Raw genomic sequence first — 21,115 nt, 5'->3', positions numbered from 1 at the left:
AATATTATGTTTAAAGTCCAGTGACACCTTTTTACCCTCTGCCTGACACATCGGTGTTGCCTTTGATGTCGCATATTAAAATTCCAAAATATTTTCTAAATACATGTATTAACATAGCCAGATAACTAGCTACATAGCTAACTCCCAAATTGAAAATCATTATAGGTACGGCCCAGACACTATCACGAGTAATGAGTCATTACTAATGACATTACCAGACATCGGAGGGGGCTAAATTAAATGACAGGTCGTTTTGCTACATTTGTTTTTTACCCTTGAAATTCAATCTGGTCATTATCAGTAGGTAATGCCATTCCAAGTGATCGTGTCTGCTCTGCATTTAATTTTTATTTGTCATTCAGACGCATATCACCATCTATAGCATGGAAACTATATAAAGGAGTCAAATCTCTATGTATGAAAAGTGTCCATCAAAAAACAGTAATTAGGCGGCGCCACCATACACCGAAACCAAAAACAACCTACGTAATTTGGTCGGGTTATTTGTTGCCTTATAGGTATGGTTCATGTTATACTCATGTCCCAGAGCCTAACTAGCGCCACCGGAGAGATTAGGAACTATTATTTAAAGCCGAATGCGGTCACTTTTGCAACAATTCTGCCATAAGAGATTGGCATCCTTTCTATACCATCCATAATCTATAGTGAATGCTACCGCCAATAGAAATAACTATTATGCGCAAAGGTCATTTTCCAACCAACAAAAATTAGCCAACTCTCGAGCATCTTGTTTCTTACGAACAGACACAGATGGCGTAAGTGTTATAAATTTATAAAAAAAGTATAGATTCTGGGTGATTACATAGTTTTAATTCAGAATGACAAAATGTGATTAAGATGAGTTGAGATTTTAAATGCGTACAATATTGTGTACGTACGTACTTGTAAGTTGTAACGCACACTTTGTTAAGCACAGCGACATCGGTCCCGGTATTAATAACTAGCTTTCGCCGGCGACTTCATCTGCGTGGAATAAGTAACAGCAGCTAGAGTGAGTATAGAGCCTGGATAAAGTGTAATAACAATAATTCAATTTGAGCACAAGCTTAATTGCTTGACATCAATTATCAGGCAACTTCCTTCTTTTCACTCTCTTTGGGGGAAAACTTCCGACATAAAAACTATTTTTTCTCGATCAGATGGTGCTATTACCTTTGGCCTACTCTCGTATAGATGGCGCTGACGGTTTCGCTTGTTATTTGACAATTTTAACGCTTTTCAGTGAAAGAACATGGGTCAAAATAATATAAAAATAATCAATGCAAATATTGCAAATAAAAAAAAAACCATATATTTAATCATATAAATAATCATTTTATTTTATATTTTTATTTTTAGTTTTAATCGTGTGTCGATAGATGGCAGTGAATTTACTGTGGCTACAAAATTTACTATGACAGTACCGCTCTATTCTATTATATCCTCTTTGTACATGGTGTTGCTTTTACTACGGATCAAACGAAGGCAAATAAAACAGGACCTGAAGTGCTACCAATTTGAACCCCATGTATGTTCCGCGAAAATTTATGGTTTATTCGATTTATTGTTATTTAAATCAAATCAAATTGGCCTGAAAACTGTAATACTATCATGTATCGAGCCAAAATTCGATAATTTCTTCAAAACTATTAATTTTCGCTGGAGCTGCGGAGCGTAAGCCTGGCCTGGCCGCGTAGCCAACATGCTAATCGCTTAAAGGGGCCCACTGACTATCAGTCCGCCGGACAATATCGGCCTGTCAGTTGTTCGGAACTGTCAAATTTTTGTTCTAACTGACAGGCCTATATCGTCCAGCGGACTGATAGTCAGTGGGCCCCTTTACGCCCCGTTGCCCGTAGCGATCGAAACGCAACTGTCACTGTCGAACTAATATGGAAGGGTGTCTCCATGGAGACTGTATAAAGGAGCCAAATCTCTATGTATGAAGTGTCCATCAAAAAACAGTAATTAGGCGGCGCCACCATACACCGAAATACTACCAAAAACAACCTACGTAATTTGGTCGGGTTATTTGTTGCCTTATATGGTTCATGTTATACTCATGTCCCAGAGCCTAACTAGCGCCACCGGAGAGATTAGGAACTATTATTTAAAGCTGAAAGCGGTCACTTTTACAACAATTCTGCCATAAGAGATTGCGATCCTTTCTATACCATCCATAGGTGTCTCACAAAAAGTGAACGGAAATAAAACCGTTCGCTGCTCACAAAACGTTTCGTTGTCGTAGCGATACCGATTGTCACCTTGGCTAGGCCGGCTGACTTCGTAGACGAATGATAGACGACATGACAATTGCTAACGCTACATAGTCATTTTTGCCTATTATCTTGAATAACTTCTAAACTGTTTATCTTAAAATTATAAGAAAAATATATTTAAAGATTCTCACAATGAGCTATTTCATTTGATATGTAACACTATATATTTTAAAAACTATATTTTTTAATTCTCTCATTTACCCCCCAAAAGTGGCCCCCATGTTTAAAATTCATTTGTTTTCGTTACATGTCCGTCTTTGGGTCACAGACTCACAGAATTGGTCCAGTAGTTTCGGAGAAAATAGGATGTGACAGACGGACAGACAGACGCACGAGTGATCCTATAAGGGTTCCGTTTTTTCCTTTTCAGGTACGGAACCCTTAGAATTGCTGCTTGAAAAACGACATTCATTTAAAAGATTTACCATATCATGCATGATCAGATTCTTTCGTGTCCACACTTTAGCGTTTATTTGGAGCCGAGTTTTAACCTTTTGGACGCCAAGAGCCACTAAATAGGTCATGTGCTGTCGTGCCTGCCACGCCAGCGACCACTACAGTGGTCATGGCGGACGCTGTCAAAGCAATTGTCCTGCTGACAGATAAGGTTTATATTCATTATTCACTAGTCGAGGTATTGGCATGTAGGCCACGTCCTGACGCTTGAGGAAAAGCGTTCATAAGGTTAATGTTATACATACAGTTAGAATTTCCTCTCGCTGGTGTTGTAAAAAAAAATGTGTTTTACTGGGTAAAAGTTTGTAACTAGAAAGTTTGTTTAACCCTCGTGCCTTGAAACCCTCGCAACGCTCAAAATTCCAGTTTTCGGAGCACTCACAACGCTCGTGGTTCAATTTTGGAATCTTTTTCTTGCTCGTATATCAACATCAGCACGAGGGGTTAAACAACAAATATGCCCCCTTCTAAAACTAATAACTATTTCTAACCAGACTGTTCTTCACTTTCTTACTGAAGAAATATAACACAAATACAGTGAAAAATAAAATGGATCCCACTCACAACAATGATTAAGTATTTATTTACTTAAAAAAAACAATAAATAAACAGGGAAATACGTAGCGCCTTATTCTTCTTTCCAATGAGTATAAAATTAATATCAACTCACCATTGTACAAAAAGAAAATGCAGGAGTGTACTTTCTAGCAAACCCCTCTACCTCAAACAATATAATATAGTGTTAACATACTCGACGTAAATCTAAACTTTGTTTTAGAAAGTCAGTAAGTTATTACAGATAGTCGATTTGTTAGGAGCGTTTAGAAAGTGACTTGTTTCTTTTCCCTCTGTTCCCTGATGGTTATCTTGGTGGAGGCTACGGCGGAATCGGCAACGTCCGAGTCTGCCACAAGGGCGCGCAGGCGCGCCGCGCGCTTCTCACGCGCCGCGCTGCGCTCTGACAGCTCTGACATCTCGTCTTCCAAGTCGGAAAGGCGCGCGCGGCTCGCTTTCGCGCGCTGTGCTGCGGCACTCTCGTCGTCCTTCAAAGCGGTCCACTTTGTCAGCGAGTTCTCCTCGTTTAATCTGCGAGCGATGCGTTTTTCTGTGCGTTCCTCATTCTCTTGCAGGGCCCGCCTCGCTCCACTAACCTCGGAGTGGCCGATGCCAACTGTCTCCAAAATTTTATCAGAGATCCTCATGCGATTTTCCAGATTTGATACTGAGTTTTCGAAGTCGATATCCTCAGCGAAGCGAGATTGTTTCTTTCCGGCGCGGATTCGCTTAAGTGATTCTGTGATCTGAAATTAAATAAATAAACATATAATGTAATTCAATATTTTTATTTTATTTAAAATTCACATAAATCTAGTTTTCACCACTGCACTCCGTGAAAACTAGTTTGCCCTAAGAAATTGCGGTTAAAACAAATTTTAACCAAGGCATACTGAAACTGAAACATTCGAAGGGAATCATTAGTATCTTCATAAAAAAACGTTTTCTAATGATTTGGCGCTCAACTGCTTGGCTTAACTCAACAACAACTCGAGAGGTCAACTGCTTCACTTTGGTAAGGGTGCTTACTTATTATATTACCATTATACACCTATGGCCTTTAATATTTAAGCACATAATATGTATTACTCCCAGAGCACAAAGTTAAAATGAGAAGGTAAATTAACTGTAATGTGACTGTAATACATAGGTATCTATTGTTGAGATCTTATTAATTCATTGGAGTATCTTATATCATTGTATGTATGTATTTTTACAAATTCCGAAATAAATGAGGAAAAAAATGTTTAAATACTTTCGATTTCAATTACGACCGAAATAATTTGGTGAAAAACCAATCTTTCATTTTTAGGGTTCCGTACCCAAAGGGTAAAAACGGGACCCTATTACTAAGACTACACTGTCCGTCTGTCTGTCTGTCTGTCCGTCTGTCTGTCACCAGGCTGTCTCATAAACCGTGATAGCTAGACAGTTGAAATTTTCACAGATGATGTATTTCTGTTGCCGCTATAACAACAAATACTAAAAACAGAATAATGGTACGAAACCCTTCGTAGGAAACCTCAGTAGGAACCTGCTTAATTGAGGAAATAAAATGAACACGAGGATTAAAACGGGAATATTGGGATATTTTTTTCTTCTCCTATATAACCGCTTACGAGATGTATGGAACATGATGTATGATGAATGATAAACTTATCGAATTCCAGATTTGTTTGTGCTCATTTATTTTATTTTAATTAGATAAACTTATTTTACACACCAACTCTTATTTCAAGATATGACTTTTTATCACGTTTTATGTTATAATATGCCATCTTTTTAACAACACAAGTATTAACCTGTGTAAATAATCTTATTTATAGTCGCTTAACGTAATAAAACTGTATACCATAAAATAGTTTCGTAACATAATCACACCAACTTTGTTTACAGTAGTTCCATGAAAAGATTTTCATCATCAAGATTTATGGATGATACACTCCACTCGTATACAGAAACTGGATTCTAGGCGTCACTGAGGAGACATCCGACTATTATAAGTTTGCTCTGTCAGTTGGACTAAAATGTATTTATATTTGTGAAGCATTTTGTGGAAACTAATATAATGTCTCATTGATCGAAACTTACATTGTGACACAATAGTAACATATTAAGAATGGCCAAGTTTCTCAATTTAGGCGGCGGGTACGGACTCAAATTTACTTAACAATAGAATGTAGAATCATTGTTAGGGACACGTGTGTTGTGGGAGAGAACTTGCCAAAAGGTAATCAATTACTTTTATATTTATGTACTTACTTTTATATAATACTAGATTTTGCCCGCTACTTCGTCTGCGTGGAGTTAGTAATTTGGGTAGCTTATTTTTTATCCAATCAGCTTTTTATCGATTCCCCATACAAATTTCCACCCCCCCTTTTCACCCACTTAAAGGATTGACTTCTGGGACTTAAAAACTACCCTATGTCCTTCCCCGGGACTCAAACTTTTTCTATACCAAATTTCAATTAAATCGGTCCAGCGGTTTAAGCGTGAAGAGGTAACAGACAGACAGACAGACACACTTTCGCATTTATAATATTACAAAGTACTAGCTTTTGCCCGCGATTTCGTTTGCGTGGAATTAGTAATTTGGGTACCTTAATTCTTAAACAAATCTGTTTTTTAATCCATCCTTTTTCACCCCCAAATTGGTCCACACTATACATTTCCACCCCATTTTTTACACCCTTAAGGGATGATTTCGGGGATAAAAGTTATTCTATATCATTTCCCACAGCTCAAACTATCCCCATACCAAGTTTCATCTAAATCGGTTCAGCGGTTATTGATTCCCCATACAAATTTCCACCCCCCTTTTCACCCCCTTGAGGGGTGTGTTCTGGGATAAAAAGTATCCTATGTCCTTCCACGGGACTCGAACTATCTGTATACCAAATTTCAACTAAATCGGTTCAGCGGTTTAAGCGTGAAGAGGTAACACACAGACAGACAGACAGACTTTCGCATTTATAATATTAGTATGGATGGATAAGTGTATTTATAAATGTTTCTAATTTTCCTTAAATCCTACTTACGCTTGGTTTTTACTCGTAGTTGGTATTTTTTTTATTTGTTGTTGTGCAGTAAACTCTGTCAATTTTCGTCATAAATCTGTTCGCGTCAAAAAAGTAATCAAAAATGTTCGTGAGTGTATTATCTCTTGTCGAAAACCTGTTAAAGGTACAGTATGTATGTATAAGTTACTCTATGGTTTACTAAAGGGGCTAGTGCTGCACTCTGGTGGTAGAACGTTGGAGTAATACCCCCTATTGTTAGCTTGGCATGAGGGCGATGACGATGACATTATTTTTTCCGATGAAAAAATGTTCTAATTGCAATATTGCGTTTCGTTGAGAGACACACCAGTGGCAAACTAACCGTTCAGTGATTTCAAAGTATGGGGCGCGAAATCGACTAGAGGTAGAGGCAAGTTAAAGTCTGCTGTCATTGATCGAGGGGTCAAAATGAATCAAGAGTAGATACTATATTCAGAACGTTGCTAGAACATGCCCGATAATTATATGGAAATGATTATTTTTGTTTTCAACAAGACAGTGCCCGTCTCACACAGCAAACCGGAGGTCTATAACGACTATTGAGGGACAACCCGCTAACAGACAGAAACGGACGGGATACGGAACGGATATTTTATAAATAAGTACAGTATTTAAAAGCTGTTAGTTAGCAATGTGCTCCACTCGTAGAGTGCGTAAAGGCATTTATAGGGATTAACTTCAATCCGGGTCCATTTGGACATAATACTATTGGGACATTATTAGATTTCCACGAATAGTAAGTAACTACCCCTGTAAAGGTAAGCCTGTGTCTGACCGTGGGGCTGTAAACTGAAGGGTAAAATTTAGTCCTTAATCAGAATTCATCTTTTATTCTATTGCTTAAAAGCACCATTGTCAGAGAGAGCACCATTGTTGATAATATTAACTATACTTATCCTTATATACATAGGTAAGTTTATCTATGCAGGATTAAAGTTGAGGACGTCTATTTTATGATCATAACTGTAAGTATAAGTAGGTATACTCGACAAATAATACGAAATGATATTTATATGTATACCTACTCGTATCAAACAAGAAAAAAATTAGAACCCAAATAGTACGCGATGAAAAGAGGATTGTTAGTTATGTAATTATTTACAGCATATTTACAGTGACATTGAGAACATGAGTTATTTATAAGAAAACATGATAAATCTATATTAAAGTCTTGCTGTGCTGAATTACGCATGTAATCCTTGACAAGATTGCCAAAACGTACAGTCTTTCTTTTAGGTTACTTAAACAATCGCATGTAAAACTTCAATCTTCGTAGGGATTCACAGCTTTTAATTAGAAACAACTGACGCAGCTTTGACGTAACAAGTAGATATTTTGGCATAACACATGGAAAATTAAATTCGTGCCAAAGACGAACTGATCCTAGATAATAATAAAAAACCGGCCAAGTGCGAGTCGCACTCGCGTTCGAAGAATTCCGTACATTACACAATTTAAACAATGTATTTTTTATGTGAAACGTGAGTGAAATGTCTTTAAAAAACCCGTAGAGGTCGGATCAAAAACTAAGTAATTAAGTCCGACTCACGCTTGACTGCACATTTCTAATAGGTTTTCCTGTAATGTATCGGTTTTGTGTATTTTTTTCAACATTTTAGACCCAGAAGTTTCGGAGAATAAGGGGGAATGGTCATTTTATGCCTATTTTCTTGAATAACTTCTAAATTCTTTATCATAAAATTATAAAAAAAATTGAGATTCAAACAATGAGCTCTTTCATTTGATATGTTTCACGATGTTTTCGAAGTACAGATTTGAACCAGGTTTACGTAAACCAGCCAAATAGTGCCCTCTATATTGGCACTGTTTCTTGTCGTAAACTTTTCAAAACCTTACTTCAAACACAAGCGCTGGTGGCCTAGCGGTAAGAGCGTGCGACTTCAATCCAGAGGTCGCGGGTTCAAACCCCGGCCCGGCTTAATGTTAACAGAAGGCTAGTTGGAAAAAGTGATCGTATCTACAGACATGTAGAAGCTTATATAGCTAAGTGCAGTGCCACACTATGACACTACGGATTGGTTATGAACTATTACATATAATGACATAGCTAAATTAAGCTTATAGAGTAGTCTGCAAGTACACAAGAGTTTCGGTAGATGTCACCTTAATTAGTTTAATTATTATATCATAGAATTGAGTGACTTAGTCTATCTAGATTAGGTAAGGTATTTGCAAAGATAGATAACAAAATATTGGTAATTAAATTAAATTTGCCGTATTGTGCTGCACAATTTACTTGTGCAGTATTCAGCTAAAGGTAAATATATGTAGTCATATCATAATAGGAAGTTTCCAGGCACATACGACTTCTTTTTTTCGGATGTCACAGTATCATCAAACAGTTCCCAACGATTTAGAAACTCGCATGCGTGTAGAGATCTCGAAACACCAGAGTAACGCGACCGTAAGATCCGTAACAATGTATGCATATTCGGAGAGCTCATTTATATACCGGTTTCTTTACCTCTTGACTCGCGTGTGATAAGTGAGCTATTTTAATATGTTTAAATAAATTCTGCTCACAAAATTTCCCGAAAATAAGTTGAGAAATACGTACGACTTATACAGAAGAACAGCCGGAGACTAGAAAATATTTTTTTAATACAGTTGCTCAAAGTGCTAATTTACGTAGCTGTTTAGCGTGCGGAAAGTTGGTTTTCGCGAACTTTTCACTAGTGCTTTTCACTTTTCCGATTTTTTTAAATTTATACTTGATCCAATTCATGACTATTTATTGATGAGTGTTAATACTAGTTGCCTTTAAACGTCGTAACCAACATAAAAACCTACTGTTAATGTAAGAATACGTAATATTGAAGATTGAAAAACCGTTCTTAATAAGTTGTCTGAATGGAACGGAATAGCTATGGAAGGTAGAGGTAGGAATAGCTGAAGCGTTTCAATCAAAGCGTTCGAATAAAAGAAGAAGCGTTTTTTCTTACTGCAAGCTAAGTTTCCAAATACAACATTCGATATTGTTTTTATTCCTTACTTGTTGTTGTTCTTATTTTTTCGCAACTGTATTAAAAAACGTCGTTCGATACACGTGCGGAAATGTCATTCTTCACTCGTCCCGAGTCTTGCCTCGGTACTCGTGAAGTAATGACATACTTTCCGCACTAGCATCGAAATGTACTATTGCCCAACTGTAACGAATACCTACGCTTAGCTCGCACTTCGCACTCGCTAAATTCAAATTTATAAATACATGTCTGGGGATCAAACTCGAATCGTCGCACTACAAAGCCGCGGTTTTCCAACAGCACTGCGATAGCACGTAGGTATGTACCCACACCAAGGTATCTAGATCTCTAGGTGAAATTTAGCTACTTATTCTCCATTAGAATTAAATATCTAAATAGATGAAATTTCTGCATTAAGTACATGTCTCAAAAAGAAAAAAATGCCTAATGATATCGAAACCGCTACTTTTTTAGGCGCTGATCTACAATGACTCCGTGATGTTGTGTATTGTCCAAATATATGTACTTAGTCGAAAAACATGTGAACACAAAATTCACAAAAATCGGTTGAGTGAGCTGAATCGGAGACCTTAACTAACGCTTAGGTCATTAAAAACAATTCGGATTATGATAATAATGCTTTAAAATTTCTAGAAACTTACAATTTATAATACATAAAATTCCTGACTTATAACTTATATAGGCTTTACATAGATGGCGCTAGCAATACGTAGCTTTTATAAAATCTAATGTTAAAATATTTTAGAATTATGCCTGCTTATATATGATCCTGTATTATCGTAGATTCTATAAACAAATCAGTCATTTCTAGCTGGTATATCAACTCTTACAAAAATGAATGAAATCCCACCAAAAACATTTCATATAAAGTGTTGCAAAGACTAGGCGCATAAAGGTTTTACACTCTAAAGCTATCAGATCCTGTAATAGGTACCAAGACTTTTACTCTGTAAGTCCTAACTTTATTAGCTCTAACTGTATAAAGCCAACATCTTGGTCAAACGTACAGTACGGCTAGCCGTTTCGTTGCAGTCACATAAACACTCACTCGGTGGACTTGTTGTACAAAGTAGTTACGCAAGTTTTTCAAATTCTGAGTGTCATTAAGGGATTGTCCAATTTGTCCATTTGACAGCAACGTAACGGCCAAGCCGTACTGTACGTTTGACCAAGATGTTGGCTTTATACAGTTAGAGCTAATAAAGTTAGGACTTACAGAGTAAAAGACTTCGTACCTACTACGGGATCTGATAGCTTTTGAGTGTAAAAGCTTTATGCGCCTAGTCTTGGCAACACTTTACATGAAATGTTTTTGGTGGGATATAACTTACAAATAAGATTATTGAAGACGCTTGTACCTAAGCATATCAAAAATAAATACGAAACAATTCCCAACTTTTCAAATACTGTAATATACTCCCAGTTTAAAATATGTGTAAACTAGCCATACTAACAGAAGAATATCACCATGTTACTAAACTAAAAGAACACAAAAGACGTACAAAACTAAGAAGTATACAGAGCCAAAACAAATATTGTATACGCAAATATAACAACATATATGGCACTAGGCTGTACACATATATATTACCTATCATATTGAATGATCTGACAGAAGTTGTTTGTGCTAGCTATTTAAATGGTAAACATGAAAAAAATATTTAAAATGCACTTATTAAAAACTAACGACACAAGCTATGTATTCTATGATAATACTTATGATAAGATATAGGATATAATATTGTTTTTCTTTATATTATTCTCGAACTCTCCATCGGCACACAAACCTCCATACGGTTTTGCCTACGATGGGTCTTGTAATAATTTAATAAACTGTAATTTGTTTACTTGCCTTGAGTATTCTGTTTACCAATAAAATTAAATTATTCAAGATGGCATTTATTCTATACAATGGGGGTTCAAAATCTCAGAGCAACAATACTGTCAGAGCGACAATGGGGGAGGGGGAAGATGACCAAACGAAATGGTCTTATGGAGGTATTAGTAATGTTAGAGTAGCAGAAAAAAAACTATTATTGTTTATCTACTCTAGCACTTATTTGTATATTAAATGACTGCCAGTGAGATCGAAATCAACTTCATAAGAAGTGCGGCGCGGCGGGCCCCGGCGCACTAACAGCAGTGTTCCTAGGAATATTCATTAGTAGATTGTTAACCAAGGGTTGAAAGGCACCCATTGCTGTCGAGGTAGTTTGGCGCTCGAACGCAGTGAGAGCGCCAATAGTCCGAAACGGAAATGGTGCCTTTCACCCGAGTTAAACTCTACTTTTCATATCGACTGCGAGGAAACCAAACAAGACAAGGCAATTTTGCTAAATCAGTAATTAAAGTACCTAATAGACCTACGGCGATGATTTTTTTCCTTAGGACTTACCTGCCATCGGAGACTTTACATATGTGAAGATAAATAACCCCTAGCGAAAAACATTTAGATTGCAATATTTACGAAAACACACATATTTTAACAAACTGCAGTATTTTTTAAATGATTATTAATTATGGTATGAGAATCAGCGGGATTGCCTCTTACTTTTAATTTTTTTACTTTTTCGTTCTAAAACTCCCAATAGTCAATGGCATCTAGCCATCTCATTTAGCCAACATTATAAAAGTAGTAGGAGTAGTAGTAAAACTCTTTATCGTACCAAAAGAAACATAAAACAGGAAAAACACACGTCATTTGTACAAAGGCGAACTTATCCCTTTCAGGGATCTCTTCCAACCTTTGAAGACCTACTCATTCATAAATTCAAATTCCAAATCTCGATGACTAACTACAAACAACCGTACCGTACTGTACAATTGGCCAGGAATGACTAGTGACCTACTCACAGGTGTCGTACTATAAATAAACCCACGTGTGCCACGGGAGCCAAACTATATAACGATTAGTGGATATCCTAATTTTAGCTGGATTGACATATTATTAGATAGGTATTTAATACATAGCAAATGAATAGCGAGTCTGTATGATGATTTTACGGCATTAGGAGGTAAATAACGTACTTTAATACACTCCAGCCTGCGGCTTTCGTGAATCTGTAGACTCTCGTTTGCAATATTTCACAATGTATAAGAATTCAACGTTCAAATGTTCTTTGTGGTATTATAAATTTTACATAGGTAAATATTTACCGTCCCAAACATGATACAAGCTACATATATCATTTCGAAATGTTTACGAAACTGAACAATATTATATATTTATAAAAGCCGTAGGTAAGTTGAATTCAATACTTAAATAGTAATTTAATTAACTTAAGGAGAAATTTTGGCTAATAAATGAACCGAATTCCATTGAATTCTGTAGAAATGCACCTTTATTTTACGTTAAAGGTAAATAACGAACTTATTTGTAACAGTCAGCATTTTGAAAAGCGTTTCCGAATTTAATTAATGTCGATGGTTTCCTATTTTTGCTTTGTTTCTTTTTTTATTTATGTTGGCAGTTTATAAATAACACTAAAGCCTGACCAGGAATATAAGATCACGCGCCATGTTGCGGAATTTCACTAGAATTAATATTTTCATACTATACTGAACTGTCACCCTATACATGAAACTAACAGCGCCCTCCTGACAATGATCATATATTAATGGTCAGGCTTTTACAACAATCAAGTTCAGGGAATTTCAGGAGAGCTGGTGCGAATGGATTGAACGTAAGTAGTGTCACTTTGTCACTGTGTGAGTGATGTTCTTATAACTACGAGGTCACCTAATATTTTGTAAACAACTTAATTCTTTTTAGTTACCGTCGACTTCTTCAATTATATATTTTAGGTACCTGATTAATCCTTATAAAAGTAATTTATCTTTCTATCTTGAATACCGTCGACTTCCTCAACATTGCCTATCATGCCCATTGCCTGGCTTAAAAAAACGGTGATTCTTTATAAAAAAGCTGTCTATATGTAATTACTATTTTTTTTATACCACACCGGTAAGCAGTCACCGTAGCCTATGGACGCCTCCAACTCCACAGGTGTTAACATGAGCGTTGCCGACCTTTAATAATGGGAGGATCGCGACCATTGTAATATAGTTAGAGGTAGGTCGAGTCGTAGTAATTATAATAATAAGTTCTATTTTTTGCGTTCCTATATTTGGTTTTAAATTATATATAAATGATAAAGAAAACGGAAGAAGGCTCAAATCGTGCGTTAATCCATGGGCTAATTAAAAATATAATGAAGAGTACGGTTTATTAGGATTATGAAACGTGCTCGACAGCGTGAAAACGCCAGACAACAGAATTTTTTAGATTAAATTAAAATAATAAAATAAAAGCTTGGTCGGAAACACTGGATATTTGCACTAGTATTGTTTATGGTATTAAATAGATTACATTAAATGTGATTTAATGTGCATCAGATTGTATTTAACTAGTCATAATTTGTAGCATGGTAGCATGCTTATATCTGTTTTAGATTATGCTTATATCCTTATCATTGCCTAATGTTTGAATAATGCTGCTTAGGCTTTGGAAAATAAAATAAAAAAACCGGTGTCGGACTCGTGCACGAAGGGTTCCGTACCATTACGCAAAAAACGGAAAAAAATCACGTTTGTTGTATGGGAGCCCCACTTAAATATTTATTTTATTCTGTTTTTAGTATTTGTTGTTATAGCGGCAACAGAAATACATCATTTGTGAAAATTTCAGCTGTCTAGCTATCACGGTTCATGAGATACAGCCTGGTGATAGACGGACAGACAGACAGACAGACAGCCAGACAGACACTGATTTAAACTTTCACGATTTTAAATTTAAAACTTATTTTACGCGATTAAGTCCCGTCGTTGTAAATAATAATGAGCCAGACAGACAGACAGCGGAGTCTTAGTAATAGGGTCCCGTTTTACCCTTTGGGTACGGAACCCTGAAAAGATGTACACTTTTACAAAATTAGTAAATCTTAAAAGTTTATCTAAATGCTTTGATTAATAAAATGACGTAGGTATGTGCATAGCTTACGTCGTCAGCTAGGTCATCTTCTTCGAGAGCCGAAGAGAGAGGCCTGCCACGCGTGGCGCGCGCGCCCCTTGAGTCGAACAGCTCGTCTCTCGCCCCCTCCGCGTCCACGCCATCCAGCGCGTACTTGATGCGGGACTCGACGTCCGCGCGGATGCGGTCGCGGTCGGCGTGTTCGGCCGCGCCGGGCGCGGTCTTGTGGTCCAGCCGGTCCAGCACTGGCCGGTAGTAGCTCTCGCCCTTGTCGTAGTTGCAGTCGTAGACACGAGTGCGCCGGGTTCGACCTAGTCGGCTCATGGTGATGGCGATCTTTATAAACAAAATATTCTTGATTTAATTTCTAATGTATTCTAAAATTGCACACGAATATTCTACTAATGTCGATTGACTTTGCTCCTATGTTGGTTGGATCTGGCTTGACTGCAGTAAATGAAGTCAGTTAATTTCCAGTACATTAAAATGGGCATATATTTACAATAATGCATCAGCTTAATCAAACATCAATAAATTTATCAAAACAGTATAAAAATGGAAACTAATTAATATTTGAATTCAATATATTTGGCAGGGTGGTTCCCAGCCGCCAGCTGTACTACTAACTGTACTGTATGGGTAGTTCAATATATTCGGCTGGATTGTTCCCAGCCGCCAGCTGTACTACTAACTGTACTGTATGGGTAGTTCAATATATTCGGCTGGATGGTTCCCAGCCGCCAGCTGTACTACTAACTGTACTGTATGGGTAGTTCAATATATTCGGCTGGATTGTTCCCAGCCGCCAGCTGTACTACTAACTGTACTGTACGGGTAGTTCAATATATTCGGCTGGATTGTTCCCAGCCGCCAGCTGTACTACTAACTGTACTGTATGGGTAGTTCAATATATTCGGCTGGATTGTTCTCAGCCGCCAGCTGTAGTACTAACTGCACCGTATGGGTAGTTCAAAAAATTCGTCTGGATGGTTCCCAGCCGCCAGCTGTACTACTAACTGTACTGTATGGGTAGTTCAATATATTCGGCTGGATGGTTCCCAGCCGCCAGCTGTAGTACTAACTGTACTGTATGGGTAGTTCAATATATTCGGCTAGATTGTTCTCAGCCGCCAGCTGTAGTACTAACTGCACCGTATGGGTAGTTCAAAATATTCGGCTGGATGGTTCCCAGCCGCCAGCTGTACTACTAACTGTACTGTATGGGTAGTTCAATATATTCGGCTGGATGGTTCCCAGCCGCCAGCTGTAGTACTAACTGTACTGTATGGGTAGTTCAATATATTCGGCTGGATTGTTCTCAGCCGCCAGCTGTAGTACTAACTGCACTGTATGGGTAGTTCAATATATTCGGCTGGATGGTTCCCAGCCGCCAGCTGTACTACTATCTGTACTGTATGGGTAGTTCAAACAATGGCAGCCTTACATTACCTACGGTTCTTCTGGACAAACAAAAGGGCAACTGAACGCAATATATCGAGGGACATTACGATGCGGATATCTATTTACTCTGTGAAGTGGTCGACATGGATCGAATCAAGTGCCCTGATGGACGACAAATGAAACATGTTGTTGATGTTACTATCGTGAACACAGACCTCTATAATTAGCACAACCTGTTTCGTTTACCTCATTTCGTCGCAGAAGCTTAACAAGTTGTATTGGAATAAAGTAATCCAGTGGAACTTAATCCTTATTTTAAGGAAACATGCGTATAATACCGTCTTTATTCAGTATGCAAAAAACTAAAGAGCAAATTGAAAAATATAACGTAGGTAATGAAGTAGGTAAAAAATAAATTTAACTATTGTGTGAAAACATGCAACAATATGCAAATATACTAAGGACCATTTGCACCATCCCACTAATCCGGGGTTAAGCGGTTAAATCGTTAATTCAGTATCAAAATGTACTGGTAATAATGGTAACTCCAGATTTAACCGGTTAACCCCGGGTTATAGTGGGATGGTGCAAGTGGCGCTAAGTATTATAACTGGCATTGTAAATATAAACTATCACTATATCTCCGTTTATGTTTTTGTGTTTTTTAATAAAAGTTGTTTTTTTTTAAATATATACTACCTACTCAGAACAATTTCCTGTGTTGCAAGTAAGGGCTCAATGTACTTGTACAAGCAGATAAATTTAAAAGATTAAATATTTAAACCGACAGCTATACCTATACTGCAAATCGCGTTAGGTATAGATCCTAAATGGTCATTCAAAATTCAACACGATCAATGACACCTATGAATGCTTATTCAATCCCTACAAATTGATACCTGGCGATCATTTTATTTTTTACAATATGGGATGTGGAATTTCGCCTTATTCTTTATTTCTTACTCCCATATCTTTACTGACTCTAGAGTGCCACAAAGGAACAAACATACATATGTCGGCGGCAGATCGTAAAATCGGGCATATCGAGATATTCCTAGGCATATCATAAAACGCCGCCATTTCACGATCTGACTAAGAATAACCCAGGCATATCACGATCTGCCTAATAAAAGAGGCGGCAGATCGATCATACCAATTGCATTCGTTGCTATTCCTAGCTTCATACCGGGCGCATCGTAAAGTAACATGAAACGCCGGCATTTCATGATCTGCCTAGCGACCACTACTCCACTAGCCATATCATGCAAACTTCAAGGTGTGATATTCCTAGGCATATCATGAAACGCCGCTATTTCATGATCTGACTAAGATTAACCCAGGCATATCACGATATGCCTTATAAAAGATGCGGCAGATCGATAGGAGCAATGTATTCGTCGAAATTCTTAGCTTCATATACCGGGCGCATCGGAAAATATTTTTATTTATATTTATTCTATGTGGCGCTGCGTCCGCCAGTGTTGCCAGATCGTACCCATTAGTGCAGAGCAAATTTAAAAAAATGTAGGCGCGAAGGAATATCGTAGATACGTATTTTTTGTGAAAATTGTGTATTGGTAAAGCCCCCTCCAGACTATGTGCGTAAATCGCGGCGCGACTTCGTGGAGATGACGTATTACCACACTCGCACAACTTCACGGCGATTTCGATGCGACGATCTTCCTAGGAATATCACACCTTGAAGTTTGCACGATATGGCTGGTGGTCGCTAGGCAGATCATGAAATGCCGGCGTTTCATGATCTGCCTAGGAATATCACCCCGTGAGGTTTGCACAATATGGCTGGTGATCGCTAGGCAGATCACGAAATGCCGGCGTTTCATGATCTGCCTAGGAATATCACAACTTGAAGTTTGCACGATATGGCTAGTGGTCGCTAGGCAGATCATGAAATGCCGGCGTTTCATGATTTGCCTAGGAATATCACCACTTCACGGCGATTTCGCAGTTTGGTTTGCGGCAAAATGGCGGAAAAGCATCAGCTGATCGAGTTTGACTGTTAGTTTATCTCGTTTATCTGTTTGTTGTTTTTCCATTTTGTTTTGTTGTAAAACCGTAAAATATAGTCGCTTAATACAATATAATTCTAATTTATAATTGATATTTATCTTTCCACTTGAAACCCTTGAAGATTGCACGATATGGCTAGTGGTCGCTAGGCAGATCATGAAATGCTGGCGTTTCATGATCTGCCTAGGAATATCACACCCTACTTATTTGATATGCCTAAACGTAGCCGGACAAATCGTCAAACGTTGAGGTTTGAACGATATGGCCGGTAGTCGCTAGTCAGATCGTGAAATGGCGGCGTTTCATGATATGCCTAGGAATATCTCGATATGCCCGGTTTTACGATCTGCCGCCGACACATACATTACATACAATAGAGTCAGTCTAAGCTAACTTTGCACCGACTTGAATAGAACAAAGTGAAAAATTATAAACGTCATATTTTCATAGAAATTTGACAGCTTGGTCCGACTAGCGCCTCTAGCCTGGTAAGGTAAACATATTAAGTACCCTCCTTTGTGTAGCGCTGTCGGGGTAAAAATAATTAACTCGAGTAACGTATGCATGTATAGGTAACAGGTGCAGTTACTATATCATGAATCAAGAGACATTTTTAAAAGAAGTATTTTTGATATTTCATTGATACCTGTTAAATTTCTACCGTCTTGCGTGTTAAAAGTTGAATGTCCTATTTGCCTTTTATTTATGTTTCGACGTGTTTAATGAAAGATATTGCAATTGGTTTCAACATAATTAACAAATTAAAACTATACAATTTATGGCTATTGAATAAAATAAAAATGTATTTGTTTTCGTCATTCATGGACAGTGAGGCTCCATTTCTTTTAAAACAGTCAGAAATTAATGAAACGTCTAACTTAAACAGCTCTTTGTCTCTCGCTTATGGTAAAATATTGCCAGTGTTTATAAACTGATGTTAAATAGGTACTTATTTTAGTGCTTCATATAATTCGTTTTTGGTAAAAACGAAAGACAGGTATAGATTTTCGATGAAACATGCACTTCTGCAATGTTTTTATACTGGAGCCAATTAATAAAACATAACAAGTATCTAAATCACTATTACTTTCTTTCCTGGAAAAACATTAATGCTGTTTTATTGAATGTGGAAAAAAAAAAACTTACGATGTGTTTCATGATTTGGTGCTATGTTTATATTATAAACATATTTAGGTAAATAAATAAAACTACCCATATGTCATTATAGAAAGGTACTGAAGGCCGATTCAAACTTATAATTGATGGTGATTTATTCTCGTTTTGAAATTTGTCGCTGGCGCATAATACTCCTCATCAATCAATAACGATTTCTTAAATTCGAAGGCTGTTCTTTGGCTGTTGTTTGGCGTTCTTGGTGTTTCACAGATGGCATCGATAGTATTTTGTTAATTTTTTAATTTGTTAATAAGTAGCGTAATTTGCAATATTTCACTGCTGACATTGATCATCAAAACAATCAATTGGTTGTCAGTAAGCCACTTTGTTAAATACGCATGTCTTGCGTGCAATGTTAATCTTCAAATAACAAATTGGTCTAGCATCAACAGCATCTGTTCAGTAGCGCTAGCGCACGTTTGTTACGAGGATTATTGACTTGACGTAATTCTACACAATTAACTTATGATAAACCCAACTCTTGGCATGAAGCCGCCGGAAAGTCATTGAAAATATTCGGCGTCAATGAATGTTTTTCTAAGCTAACCCGTATTTACTACAAGCGCGGACTAAACTACATGCTTGCGTCAACAATGTATTTTGAAATAATAATTAGAGTTAAATTAATAACGATGCGTATTCGGAATAATTTGATCGATCATTCTCGGTGATGAATGATCAACTGTAACCGGCGGTGCGAACAGTGGAACATTTTCAAAATAGATTTCGCAAACATTTGATACGGGTTTATTTTTAGTAACGAAAACCCGGTTTTTGTCTGTCCGACACGAGGTATTGTAATGTGCACTCAGTGAATGATGAACAGCGCAGTTAAAAATAACTAATCTGAAGCACATATGTTGAATAAACTGACGACTGTGGTTTATGAAATGTGATTGTTCTTAAGGTTTACGTAAACACAACAGAGCACTAAAATAAGAACAAAATAATATAAAAATCGCTATGCATTGAAACGTTTGTTGGTAAACTGTCATGAGCGCTTTCGCTAAACAAATCATGCACTAATCGAATACGAAGATACATATGATAAGAAAAATAATAGTAAAAGGAGAACTGACCTGGAACGTGTTAAGACGACGAGACGGCGCACGGGACTGGGCCGCTGAAGACGGTTTCGGCGCGTGCGAGGTGTGGGTGTGACTATGTTTAACTGTGAGCCATGCTAAAATATACGTGATCACTTTTGCTTGCAATGATTTCCTAGTCGGAAAAAAAAAGAAAACTAAACTCCAGCGCCGATTTTGTGGAGCAAATAGGTATATTATTTACTGTGTCAATTAGATATGACATTTGATAGAACGCCAAATATTGATGACATCGTTATCGATATTGCATTTTACGTGTTGGGTATGTTTTACTACCTACTTAAAAATAGTTTTAGAATCCTGTCCTGTATATAGGTTAAAAAGAATCTGTTTACCTGGAGGATTAACGCAAACTTAACTTTGCTTTTTGCTTATAGTCTGTCTGTCATATTCCTTAACACAAAAATATGTTATATGTTTCAACATGACTGTGTATATGTGTGTAACCAAATTGAGTGCGGTTTTTTAAACTGAAAGTATTCCGTGCAGATTGTTTTAGCTATGGTTGGCTAAATAAATCGAGATTTTTAAATTTATTTATACTTATTTCACATGTTTAGTCAATGTCAGGAATATTTGTGGTACTTTCGAACCGTCGTAATGACTTCACTCTTAATATATTATCAGTAACGTTGAAAAAATATTTTATCGCACTAGTGCGGTAATTAGCACTTTACGTGCCTATGTCGAAAATTCAAAGGGCCATATGTACTGTAAAACGTTTCAAACACGTGCAAATAGGTCATTTGCAACTCGTGTCGATTTAATTCACTCCACATACGCGTTAGCCCTCATTAAGTGCACTTACTTACATGACACCATGATGACACCTAAATATTTGGCCTTGACACTTTTCAATAACAATAAAAACTATTTATACTCGTATCAGAGCAGAAGAAACAGCATTTTCTGTTCGTGGTTCAAACAAATGTCTTGTTTTAATTTACGAGTATCGCCACTCATTGCGAAGTTCCAACTGTTTGCACTTGTATCGTAGGTAATGTACTATTAAGCCCCTATTAAGTAATCATGTGACGTGTTATCGTTGTTCAGGTATACAAAGAGACGACTGACT

General features: G+C 37.2%; 1 protein-coding gene across 1 annotated transcript; it reads right to left on the bottom strand.

Moving 5' to 3' along the window:
- Nucleotides 1–3,295: 3,295 nt before the first annotated feature.
- LOC134754410 (uncharacterized) lies at nucleotides 3,296–20,162 on the bottom strand. The gene is made up of 3 exons (XM_063690727.1): nucleotides 20,014–20,162; nucleotides 14,357–14,662; nucleotides 3,296–4,036 (listed from the first exon to the last, which is right to left on the bottom strand). The coding sequence occupies exons 2-3, from the start codon at nucleotides 14,648–14,650 to the stop codon at nucleotides 3,557–3,559; spliced, it is 774 nt and encodes a 257-aa protein (XP_063546797.1). The 5' UTR covers nucleotides 14,651–14,662; nucleotides 20,014–20,162; the 3' UTR covers nucleotides 3,296–3,556.
- Between the last annotated feature and the right edge of the window lie 953 nt (nucleotides 20,163–21,115).

Source organism: Cydia strobilella, chromosome Z, assembly GCF_947568885.1.
Source record: "Cydia strobilella chromosome Z, ilCydStro3.1, whole genome shotgun sequence".
Lineage (NCBI taxonomy): Eukaryota > Metazoa > Arthropoda > Insecta > Lepidoptera > Tortricidae > Cydia > Cydia strobilella.
This window is presented reverse-complemented; position numbering and strand designations above follow the sequence as displayed.

Excerpts from the sequence above, each read along its gene's own strand:
- LOC134754410 (XM_063690727.1), bottom strand. The coding sequence starts at position 14,650 with ATGAGCCGACTAGGTCGAACCCGGCGCACTCGTGTCTACGACTGCAAC. Across the intron at positions 4,037-14,356 it reads AAGATGACCTAGCTGACGAC|ATCACAGAATCACTTAAGCG; the intron begins GTAAGCTATGCA and ends ATTTAATTTCAG.